The sequence below is a fragment of the Cinclus cinclus genome, chromosome 9 (genome assembly GCF_963662255.1).
Source record: "Cinclus cinclus chromosome 9, bCinCin1.1, whole genome shotgun sequence".
NCBI classification, from domain to species: domain Eukaryota; kingdom Metazoa; phylum Chordata; class Aves; order Passeriformes; family Cinclidae; genus Cinclus; species Cinclus cinclus.
Genome location: NC_085054.1, coordinates 3,433,420 through 3,446,475, shown reverse-complemented (window position 1 = coordinate 3,446,475; position 13,056 = coordinate 3,433,420). Strand labels below are relative to the sequence as shown.

Here is a 13,056-nt window from a genome sequence, read left to right as displayed (position 1 = left end):
AAACAGAATTACATTAAACAAAATAGTTTTGGTGCCACATGCAGAGAAATGCCAGCAAATTGCAAGCTCTCTGCTCAGCATAAAATAGGAGTAATTCAAGTAATGCAAAATTGTACCAGGGCAAAACCAGTCCTCAAAACAGTTTTAAGTATAAGAAATGAAAACTGTTAAGAGCCCAGTGTTTACATGCAGGATTACAACATGGTCCATAGTGTATAATTTCAGGTCACAGAGGGCATATTTACACCAGAATCTCCCCAAGATCCATTGATCGCAATTACTAAAAAGTATTTTCAAAAATTTTCAAGCAAAATTGAAGTTTTAGGCTGAGCTGACATTATTTCTTATTGAGCTGATGTGGAAGGGGGAAAGGAAGCTTAACCATGAATCTATTTATTTAAATAACTGTGAAAGAAAAAATGGTTATGTCTCTGTAATAATGGAAACCAAGTATTTCCCCTCAGGATTTATTTCACTAATGCTCTAAACTACATTATATTTCTAATCACAGAAATATAAATCTGAATTAACTGTAGTATCTTTCAGCTAACATTGTAGTTGCAAAACACTAGGTAATAATGGATAGAAGTCACACAAGATTACAAAGGGCCTTTATATGACTTATTGTGCAGAACAAAGGGAAAGTTTGCTAAAATAAAGAAAAATTAGATTGTTGGAAATTATCTAAAACTTAATAAATTTGGTGTTAAATCTGAACTTAAACAAACATTCATTTCTTACTTTTTTTTAGTGAGAATAATTGATCATTTATCATAAACATGACAGAATACTGCCAATTATGAAGCATAAATATGCAACAATCAAAAATTATTGAGTCTGCCATAAATTGCTTCTCACCATTTTAATTGGTGAAAGCTGCCACTTTGTGTTTCAGTCCCTAAATTTCAGTCATAACCTAAATTTAGATATTTAAAATACTGAGATAGAGATTTGCTTTAATAGTCTCTTTCATTCACGGCTATAATGCCACAGTTTTTACTGTAGTCCTTATTTGAAAGAAATACCACTATCATTCTTTTCCACTATTCTATTTTCTTTCTTACTAAGGGTTCTGCAAAACTACAGCTCTGCCTAGCATTTACACAGGCTCATAAGTTTGCCTATAGACATAAATTAATATGCAATATAAATGCAAATATTATACAACTGTTCCCAAAATAGCTGCAGTTGTAGAAGCCTCTGCATAGCTTGACAGAAACGTTTGTGTACAGAAATCAATGAAATCAGAAGACACAGAGCTATGAATTAAACATAAGTGTTTGGTGAAAGCTACATGTATCAATCCAGAAGGCAGGCTTACAAACACACAGCTTACCTCCTTTACTCTCTCATACTAGAGGTACATAAAACAAAGAAAGTGAATGGGATGAATATAAAAACATCCAGGTTAAACTCACTGAAATTAGAACTCATTAGAATTTGCCCACTCAAGTAAGAACAGATCCACTGACTGAGTGATACAGCATGCATAATATATGAGTGCTTGATACCTACTGTAAGATGACCAGACCTCCATCCAGCACAGCACAATGTCTAACATTTAAATTACCCATATGGAACATGGGTAATAGTCTTGTACTAGGGTATTCATGGTCTCAAAGTGAACCATGTATTTATGTGTTTTACCAAACCGGCCATCACTGTACAGCATCATAGCTATGAACCCTCTCTCCAAAAAGTTACAGAAGACATTATTAATGTATGTACAGTCCACATTTTCATATACAAAACTCTGTGGGCAGTCCAGATCTTGACTGAGGAAGGAGTGCCTGGGTGAAACTAAGAGAAGCTACTTTAGTGTTAGCACATGAATACCACATGAAAGCTGAAGGAGTATCTGCTGTCAATGAAATCTGAAGGAACTTTGCCCATTGATACACTATTTCAGCCTGTGTGTTCTATTTCAGTCACTTTAATAGTGAAAAATAACCAAGAAAACAAACAAAAAACTAAAATTATTTACAAATAGGAAATAAATTGTTACAGTTAACAATCCTGGTCCCATTAACATGAATACTCTTATGTGCAGAACAAGGATAACCCTTTTCTTGACTCTTAGTGGAACGTGAAAGAAAAGTAACACTTGATTACTTATATTTAGTTTGTTTGCCTTACAGGTTCTCAGAATATGTACTTTAGCAAATTAAATGCATTTTGAAGCATGTTACTTAATTAAAGTAGAAAGACAAGCCACACAAAGTAAGGCAGAAACCTCCCAGCAGATCAATTGACTTGATCACAGAGACTTTTCTTCTTTTGAAATCAGACAACATATGATCAACATCTTAAATATGCATAAAAGAACCTAAAGTTACTTTTGTTTCCTGTGAAGGGTGAAAACATTCTATGGTTTGTTCAAAGGCCAAAATAATTGCCTCCTCTTAAATACAGCCGCTGTGCTTACCTTCTTCTCATTACTTACTAAAGGTCCAGAAGTCAGATGACACTGCCAGAGAAGTCCAGTAGTTTTACAGCACTTAAAAGTTGACTTCAAGACACAGATCTAAAGGTTTTGCTTTTAAGTTAAAGCTGCTCACAACAAATGCCTAGCAAAGACCCAGATCAAAGTATCAGGTAATTGTCTAAGCAGTCAAAACAGAGAACACTAATTAATTAGTAATAAATATCCTGAATTATTAAAGATAAAACTTCTTTGATGTTTCTTTCAAAGCTTATTTTTTTTTAATGGTTGGAGTGCAATATTTCTAAATTGAGAGGCCTTTACTAAGCATCTCCCAGTTGCTGAGAAACTGTTGCTATAGAGACTGAAAATGAGGTAGAAGCTGACACAGTAATGCACAAAGCACAGTGTGCTGTAACAAAGAGTTGGGGCAGCTATACAAAGAAGAAAAATAGTAAGCCCTAGTGGTAATGTCCTAGGACAAGAGTTGTTCAGACCAACCACAAAGCTCTTCAGTACACTCAAATGCTAGGGTTTATGAGGAATTTATATATAACATTTGTAAGACTCATAAAACTTAAAGCCCTTTTCCAAAAATTTTTCAATGGTTGCTATAACACCCAGGTAGTAGGAGTCATCAATATTGTGAATATCCTGTATACATAACATGACCTAGAGACTTGTGAAAAAGCATGTCCCAGAAATTGCTTATTACTTATAAAAAACTCAAACCTACTGATAACTAAGTCAATTGCTGTTTTACAACTGTAACCAACTTTGAGTATGTTACCATATTTTAGCTTTCCTATTATTTTTTTATTTCTTTTTCTCTTAAACAGAAGCTAGGAAAAAAGCTTTTCCATTCACTTATGCTTCCATGAGGAAAGACCTGAATTTTCCTGCAGTCCACTAGACAAATCCAGTTAGGACAATTTAGGATACACGAGACATCCCAAGCAGCTTTTTCTGTCTGCTCCCAGCCTCTGAGAAGAGAGGTTTTCAGCTGGTGACTCAGAAGTCAGATAAGCCTACTTATATATTGCAGGAAGAGTTATTTTCCCTCTCATTAACACCTGTGCAGTGTTGGTGCTTGAACTGCAGTTTGTTTCCACTATGTCCACAGGTAGAATAAAAGAATTCAAAGAGTAAGATCACTAAAGCCTATTCATATAGAAAAAGCCTAAATGTAAATACACATTAGAGAAGCTAACTTTTCTATCTTGGAGAAAGAATTACAGAAAAAAACAGGTCATTTGTAGAGACTACTGGTAGCATCCCCCCCTGCTATTTTCTCCTGAGACATCTCCCTCCAGATGCTCCTCAGAAACTCAGCCAATCTTCTGTGCTTACACTACTGGAAACTATTTCCCTGGAGACCACTTTCTCATGAAATGAATGGTTCCTAACCCTTCTCTTCGAGACTTTTTACAACACTTACCTCTACAGTTTCCATGTGAACTCTTCCATGAAGATACGTATCATATCTCAGGTCCTCTGAATGTTGCTTCTCCCCTGTACACTTTACATAGAACCCCACATTCTTTCAGATCCCTTATGATATCCCAGCTTTCTGAGCTCCTCCTTCTAAGACCAGTGACACATCCCTCCTAGTCCTGTCCTAATCAGACAGTAACTTCTCTTGGTTTCCTCACATAAGAAGTCTATCCCTATTCAGAGCTTGAACCTCCATTTGAACAGAAATAATGAATTTATTGCAACTATATGTAACTGATTCAAAGAACAGGAAACTTTCTATTTTGTTTTAAACATATCTGATTAAAAATTAGCAAGTACAGTAACATTTCATTAACATGGTCTCCATCATTTAAGACACCAAAGATGCAAGTAAAATCCTCAATAATTCTGTTTAAGCAAGAAATTAATTATGTTTGACTTAAAACACAAGTATTCTCTTGAAACTCATGCAATAAATAAGAAAAAAATGGAAACAAAAATGAACTTGTCACTAAGGAGATGTATAAATATATTTTTTGTTAAAAATCGATTTTGCCTAAGAATATACTTTATTACAAAAGTACTGTGTTTCACCTCTGGAAAAAAAATATTTGGAATTATAAAACTTTTACTCTGTATGTAACAGTCCTGCTCCAAAATTTCATATGAACATTATAGGCATTAAACCAGGTTTTTGCAATAGTGTATTGGTCTAAAGAAATAAGTGGTTGGATGCAAATGAAATCCCAGACTCATTAAAATCAGTAGGAATTGTACTTTGGTCTAGAGGTTAAAAATGTTACATTCACACTGGTTTTGGAATATTTTTCCACCTAGTGATTTCCTGGAGGTATTTTAATTAAGAAAATGCTGCAAAAGTTACAGTAATGCTTAGACTTTCTTTCTAGTTTGCTCTTTTGAGCAATGGAAACCTTCTTTTAATATGGGGATTTCCAGCATTTTTTCTTCCAGACAACTCTAGCTAAAGTGACCCAGTAGGCAAGGTTTCCATTTCTGTAAAAATAAAAGCAAAAACATGAGCTATTTTTGTTAGCCTCCTAAAATACTTCAACATGCAAAGAGATAAAGCAGGGCACTTTGGGAATACCTGGACACCTGATACTGATGTCACAAGAGAAGGCCACAGCTAAGCACATCACTGCTAGCAGTGGGAAGGCCTCTGCTTAGCATTTAGTGCTGACAGAAGTGGAGTGGGACAGCTCTACAGAACAGCAGTGCCATACAGGTAGAGAGTAAACAGGGAAGGACACTCTTACCTAATTGGGAATTCCCTGTTTGGGTTAAACAAGGTCATGATTAGCCAAATAATTAAATTCTGCATTCATCAAGAATATCTTATTGTGTCTGTAGTCCTTTCCCAAGAAACAGGCATGGAAAGCCAAAAGGGTTTGTGCTCAGTAGAAGCTCTGGTATCTAACTCCAAATAGTTCCTCCATTCTTCAGCCTGTCCTTAATGGAACAGAGCAGCTCATAGTACAGAAGGGGTTGTTATAAATGTACTTGAAAGAATCTGAAGGAAGGGAGAGAGAAAAGAAACTAGGGAAAAGGTCTGTAGGAATGAAAACTTGAAAGAAATGGCAAGAACATTGGAAAAGTGTAGGAATTTCACAACCTAAAAACAGAGAAAAAGTGAAAAAACAAAACAAAAACATGCTTTAGTGTTTGTCTGTTCTTATTTTGATGAATGAGGACAGAGAACTTGGAAAGAAAATTAGATAGGAAAGGCAGCAGAGGAACACTTGCGAAAAGATGTGGAGGTTTTATTCTTCATATGGATGCATTTCCTTTATTTCCTTTAGTGCAACGAGCTTTTCCTAAATGGAAGAAAAAGCACTTTTAATACCACCCATTCTTTTAATCTGCTTTAATATCTAGCACAAACTTAAAATATGTTAAAACAAAAGAATTCTTACACATTACTAGTATGAATGAAGACCACAAAATCTGATTAAAGCTGGAATGTGGAGTTTGGGACCAGTCTTTTAAAATATTTCAATAGTACAAATAAGTTATTTTTGTCTTACTAATGGACAAGTTCATGATGAAAATCATGCTCAACAATTTAGTATTTTCTGAAAAATCCCTAATTCTAGTAAGGTCTGGTCCTCATTCATGCAGATTCACAGCCATAAAAACGCTAAAAGATATGTCTTCTAGCATAGAAATACTCTATATACCAAATAAGCAAAATCAACATAGAATGTAGAAACATTACATGAAAGGCAGTATTTCTGTTTTGCACAAAGCCTGCAGAACTTTGGAGTGCAAATTCTACACGTGAACTTATTTTATCATCTCCCTTTTGGGCAGAAGAACAGTTGTCTGTTCATTTCAATTCACAAATACTACCTTACACTTACAAACACCCAGTCTTTACCATTCCTAAGTGCATGTGTGCAGTTTGTACATCTAACACTTACAGGTCTCAGTGCACAAAGTTGTATCACATCGTGCCCATAGGTGGCAGAATGGGCATACAGGAGTCTCAAGAAACCCTCACCTGTACCAGCTCGTGGGACAACCGTCCTAGAACTTTTTGGGTCGTTTCATTAATTTCTAATTCCGTCATGACTTCCCAGTTACCATTCTGGAACCTCACTGGCATAGAGCAGGTAATTCCTTCAGGAATGCAAAACTGACCTGAAGAAGAGAGGGGGTGAAATGACAAAACACATTATTTCTGATTACATCATCACCAGCGTCAACGTTAAGTCCTACAGACTTGCAAAAGTCTCCAACTGTAAGATCTCATTAAAAATGAGGACACTGCCTTTTTCAATCCACAGTTCAAAAAAAGAATGTCCCTTTTACTGTAACTTCGTACTTTAGTTATATGTGCATGAATCATAGCATCAGATGGGTTAGGATTGCAAGGGACCTTTAAAGGTCTCTAGTTCAAGTCCCCTGCCATGGGTAGGGACATCTTCAAATGTATCTGGGCCTCATCCAATTTGACCTTGAATGTTTCCAGGGTTGAGGCCTCTCCCACCTCTCTGGGCAGCCTGTTCCAATGCCTTACCACATTCATTGTAAAAAACTCAATTATATCTAATCTAAATTGACTCTCCTTCACTTTAATCCATTACCCTATTGCAACAGGTCCTGCTAAAACTGTCTGTTTCCATCTTTCTTATAAGACCTTTTAAGCACTGGAAGGTGCTATAAGGTCTCTCCAGAGCCTTTTCTTCTCCAGGCTAAACAACCTCATCTCTCTCAGCCTGTTTTCATAAGAGAGGCATTTATCCCTGTGATAATTTTGTGTGGCCCTTTTCTAGACCATCTCAAACAGGTTTTTTTCCTGTGTTGTAATAACACAATTGCTGTACCAGTTGAACATCTTGAAGGGGGAAAATTATTTATTTCATAAGGGTTAAATGGCTGCTGTGAAATATTCCATTTATTGGTTTACCTAACTACACAAGAAGAACACACTTTCATAGCCTAGGCTCTAAGACCTATAAAGAGTTCTTGCACAAAACACATACATCAGAAAAGCATTTAAACTGAGATCATCTGCAGAAAGACAATATTAACCTAAGAAATGCCTGTAAAAAGTGAGCATTATCACAAGCTCTGTTAGATTTGGAAGTTCTTATGATGAAACAAACTCCTAGCTTCACATAACGTGTTTTACAAGTTTTCATTAAATGAAAAATATTGATTAAAAATAACTTTATAGACAGGGGAAAGCTATTACATGGAGGGCAAAGCTTCAAGAGAATATGTGAAACAAAACTAGCTTTACCTTCACTAAGTATTCCCACAGAAATGATCTCCCCAGAAGGAGAGCCATGGTACCAGTATCGCAGCACCGTGGCTACCGCATGAGCAGGTAACATTCCTGTACAACGGGACACCCGGGAACTCAGGGTACTCTGTGCAGGCAGGAATTCTGAATGGATCCATTCACTACCAACAAAAAAAATGGAGAAAAAAGGGATGAAAAACTAAGATTACTGCCGGAAGGATAGTTTACCGAAGGAAAAAAAAACAAAACCTAAACCTGAGGAAATAGTCAAAACTTACTCAAACTTCACTGCTGAAAGCAAAGCATTTTTACACACAGAAAAAAAAAAAGGTCTAACAAAAAGTAGCTTAAAAGATAACAAGTCCTACTTTGATATGGAAGTTAGGTAATTTACTCATTTACTTAACCTCTATTATTATTGTAATTTATATTTTATACATAATTTAATATTTTATATGTAATTTATATATTACTGTCTTATGTAAGAACCCAGCCATGAACCAGTCTGCCTGTGTGAGGCTCAGTACAAGCCTAGGATAGAGAAATGTCTGCTCTCCAGTAAATGCTAAGTCTAGACCAAGGTGGGAGCTCCAGATAGCCAGGCCTGGGTGTATGTCACATCTGCTGCCTTCTCACTGCCTTCTCACCCTTTCTCTGCTACTGTTCTTTCCACAGGAAGTTATCTAGCTGCCAGGTATCCTTTTCACATACATTAACAAATCATCTGTTTTGGGGAACTGACAACATTACTATGCTCAGGCCTATTCCATGTAACTTAGGTACAGATACCTGCATAATACTATTTCAAAGTTCTTTCATGCAAACTAGACATCTAAGTAAGCACCTGGACTTCCATTACTACTTATAAACTGCCCATGATATAAGAGAAACCCACTTAAAATGCAGGAAAAATTTGTAAAAAGAGTTGGCAGGAGACTCAGAACTATGCACGGTACTAGGAACTACCCAACTTCTTTTGCAGATGGAGTGCCTCAACTTGTGTTTTCCTTTATGTGCAGTGCCAATAAGTAAAGACAAATCTTGGAAACAAAAGCCTTCTTGATGTTTTATTACACAATTCAGATAAACATGGATTAAAAGCAGTTATTTAATTTTACTTGAAATAAATAAATCTGTACTGTACCTATCATAAATCATATTCAACAAAGGACGCTGAAAATTAGGAGGGCCCCAAATAGCACAGTCATATCCATAAAGTTTTGCATGTGACAAATCAATGTAGTTAGACCCAGTAATATTGCCCCAAACAATCACATCTTTTACTCCTGTAACAAAGGAAAGTGAAGAGAGAAATAATTTCAGAAAAATGAACTTCAGAAATCCTTTTCAAAACGAGTTATTCAAATCTGTGTCCTGCTTTGCTAGCAGAAATTATTTGATCTAGAAAAAGGCAACCAAGTTCACCATAACATGAAACTTCATCATAAGCTGAAAAAGGAGCTATAATTTATATGTTACTGTAAACAATAGTCAAAATCTAGTCAATATTTAACTCTTAAAACAGTAACAAATCATGTTGCGAATGTACATCCTGAAAAAACATAAATATATAAACAATAAAAACAATCATTAAAAAATAACAACTACTGGCTTTGGTACAAAAGGATTTTCTCAAATTACTTGCTGATAGGCTATTTGGCCTATTAACTTGCTTTTCTATTTTATTAGACTCCAAAATATCTAGACTTGTCATCAATGACCCGTTCTAGCTATGCAACACTTACAGAATCCTGATGCTGAGCAGACTATCAGAGCATAACTTTGCTATGTACTGCAGAACTGTGCAAATATAACGAAGCTATAACAATTGACCTGAAAATGAAAGTTAATTAACCTCAAAATAATACTACAACACAGTTCTAGTTTACTCTCATTATCTGCACAGCAGTATGTTTTCATGTTTATTCACAGCTCCAAAATAACAACGCAGTACAAAATGGAAATGCAATCTTGAAGTCCTAGTTCCCAATCCCCAAAACAATTGTCTTCCTTAGCATATTTCCAGCATGAAATACACATCAGAGTGGCAGGGCTGCATCTCAGAGCAAGCAAAAGACACTCTGGCACTGTGCACAGCCAATAAATTCAGTGGGTGTACCGCTGTGCATTTCTGTGTGCCCATCAACTCTGTTCTGGAATGAAATAAGCTCTCCTGAAGGTGCCCTGAATCCCCAAATGCTACATAAGCATTCACCTGTTGTGTTTGTATTCAGCTTCCTGGCCAGCATGGCTTTAGCTGCACTTTCCCAGGATGTTGCAATGGCAATGATATTTTCAGGCCTAATGGATGGGCCATATGTCCTTAACATTGTTGCCTTAAGGTTTGCAAAGGTTTTTCCTGATGAAATGACTTTGACCTCATTCTTGGCATTCTTCTCAATCAAGGGAGCATACACTTGGCAGATCTCACTCACTTCTCTGATGTAGTTTTCAAGGGATTGGACTTCAAGGTTTAAGAGGACATCATCAAGAACAATGATAATATCTGCATCAATAAAAGCCTGATCTAATTTTGTGTGCTCTGAAATACTGCGGAGAAGTGGGAATGCCATGTCTTCAGCTTCCATTACAATACTATGAAGAATTTCCTTAAACTGGTCAGTGTCAAGCAAATGGATGTTGATTTCTGTGGTCATCCCAAACACTTCTCCATTTGCCAACAGAGGGATTAGATGATAACACAGTGGAACTGATGCACTGGTAAGAGAGGATGCAGAAAAATTACAGTTAACAATGAACCACTGCTTGTTTGGAAGTATTACATAAACACAAAGGTGTTTGCTTTTTACCTTTAAAGATAGATCACATTTAAAGATACCATTAGCTTGGATCTTTTACTGCTTTTTTTGTCATTTTCACAGGTTAAGAATTAAAACAGTTGGGTCCTCCTTTCATTTGAAGGTTTCTCCATCCTGTCCATTTCAGTCGATGCCATCACTTAAAAATGTATGTATTCTTCACAGAACCACAATTTCTTAAGGTGCTCTATTAGGACTACTAGAAATACAGGGATTTCTAAAAGTAAAGCTTCAAGAGACTTTATCTACTCTAATATTCCCAACATTTCACAAGTGCAAGATAGTTGCACTATAAAATTCCTAGCTTATTTTGTAAATACTTACATTTCCCTAAACTGATCTGAGGTCTAAATGATGCCTGTTCATACTCCTCATTTGAACCAGTGTAAAACGTAACAAAACCATAAATAATTTCAAAGTTATATTCTAATTGCTCATAGTGAGGGGTGCAGAACACAAGGCAAATCATCAAATTACAGCGATTTGTGCTTAACTTCAGATGGTTACACCTGTTATATGTGATAAGAAAAAGTGCATTCTACTGAAGAGAGTAAAAGTTCACAGACACTCTCTTCACTCTCACCTGGTGATCCAGATCTGCATAGGCTTGATAATACTTTTAATCTCTTCATCCTCTTTTACAATTTCAAGATGTGCCTGCAGGTTCTCCTCAGCAATGTCCAACATTTCCTCACTTAGCATCATTGAAGTGATGCCGTAATATTGCTAAGAACAAAAAGGATGATCTCTAATCAAATGGCAGACCAAACCCACCAAGGTAACATTAACAGTAGCTTTATTTTACATTTGAAGGAGGAAAAAGGAACAACAATGTTGCAAAACATGGGCTTATGATATTAAAGGCAGCTTATTACCTGAGCATATTCCAGAAAATCATTAAGTCCTCCTAGAAGCTGACCCTTCCCTCCACGGTCCAACAGTTCTCTCCAAATGATAGGACACTGCCTGTGCTCCCATCCATTTGTTTCACAAATATCATGAAGCCACTGCTGATGTAAACATCCCCACCAGATGTTTTAATACCTCACATTTGGTAACATTAAAACATTACAGCTACAAGCATTCTTACTATTTCCTCTCAAGACGTAATTACAAGGTGCTTCAGAATTTGTGTACTGGTGGGTACAAAATGAGGGAATAACACAAATCAAGATATGGTGAGACACTGGGATAGCTCACCTCAAGGTCCTGATTTTGCTTAGTTGTCTTTGTGGTTTGGAAGACAGCAATGTTGTGAAGCAGCAAGTAATTTGAGGATTCTTACTCAGCCAGAGAAGGTAAGTAAGGTGAAGAGGTTTATTGCTTTTCACTTAACTGTTCAAGTTATTTGGTGGAGGCGTCAAACAAAATATATGAGGGAATAAATACCATAGTACTGTCTATCTCATGGAGTAAAACTGCATTTTTTCAGAGACTTATAGGCAGCACGTCTACAGCATAATTACTCAAATAGGTCCAGCCACACTCTAAACAAATATGTGGTATTTAACTTCACTTCCACTGTAATTCAAAGCCCTTGAATGCCACAAAGGCTCTTGACAAGTAACAACTCTGAAGGTGTACGTAATCACAGTGAGCAAAAGATTTACAGGCTGAGCAGCCATTTATACTTACAAACAAACAAAACAAAACAAAACACCAGAAAAAAACACCAATCAACCAAGCAAAAACACCTTGAATTTTTTCTTGACATAATACAGCTTTAGGATGGTCCACATTGTGCCCATCTCCTGTGGCAAAACCCAGAGATGTTAGTTGCTCAAAACATTGTAACCTTTTCCCTGACCGGCTCTCATAGCTGAAGCTGCTTCTGCAGCACCTCTATCCACACAGCAAACCGCAAATAGAAGAGAAAACGTACTACAGGTAAGCACATTTCTTGGTTTGTAGAGCACCGGGGCACCTACCAGCAACTTGCCCTACAATCCCTTACCTCCCACTTGTCAGGGTGTTGAGTAATCTTGTGAACCCTGAAGTTGGGCAAATTAGTCTGGAGGTAGTCAGCCAGGAGTTCAGCCTTGGCATAGTAAGGGCAGTTTGCCTTACCTGTGAACAGAACAGCAGCACAACTGGGTGATTTTGTCACTCACTGATAAAGGTTTAAAAGACCAAACGCTGCTTAACGTGAGCCGGCTAAGGAAGGGTAGATCTGCAGCGAAACAAACTCCCGAGCCAGCGTCCAAGGGGCGGAGGAGGCCTTTCCTAAGGGAACAGCAGCAGGGAGGCGGGCGCCTCACCGACGGGATGAGGGGGAACGCTGCCCTGGCACCGGCTGAGGCTGCGCGCCCTGCACAGAGGGGCGACTGCTGCAAGCACGACGAGCTGCCCGGCCGGCTCCCGGGACAAAGTGCTGCTGCCGGGGCTGTCCCTCCCGGTTCCCGGGACAAGTTGTGAGTGCCGGGGCTGTCCCTCCCGGTTCCCGGGACAAGGTGTGAGTGCCGGGGCTGTCCCTCTCGGTTCCCCCCTCACCCGCCACCACAAACTTGGCCATGCGCGCGCCGCCCTCCAACGGCCGCTTTGGCGTTGCTCAGCAACGCGCCGCGCGCCGCGGTAGTTTGTCCCTCGGCAGG

General features: G+C 37.8%; 1 protein-coding gene across 1 annotated transcript; it reads right to left on the bottom strand.

Moving 5' to 3' along the window:
- Positions 1 to 5,658: 5,658 nt before the first annotated feature.
- MDH1B (malate dehydrogenase 1B) lies at positions 5,659 to 12,977 on the bottom strand. Its single transcript, XM_062498571.1, has 9 exons — positions 12,956 to 12,977; positions 12,420 to 12,532; positions 11,341 to 11,475; positions 11,049 to 11,191; positions 9,862 to 10,364; positions 8,791 to 8,932; positions 7,644 to 7,807; positions 6,399 to 6,538; positions 5,659 to 5,712 (listed from the first exon to the last, which is right to left on the bottom strand). Exons 1-9 carry the CDS (start codon positions 12,975 to 12,977, stop codon positions 5,659 to 5,661), a joined length of 1,416 nt encoding a protein of 471 aa, XP_062354555.1.
- Between the last annotated feature and the right edge of the window lie 79 nt (positions 12,978 to 13,056).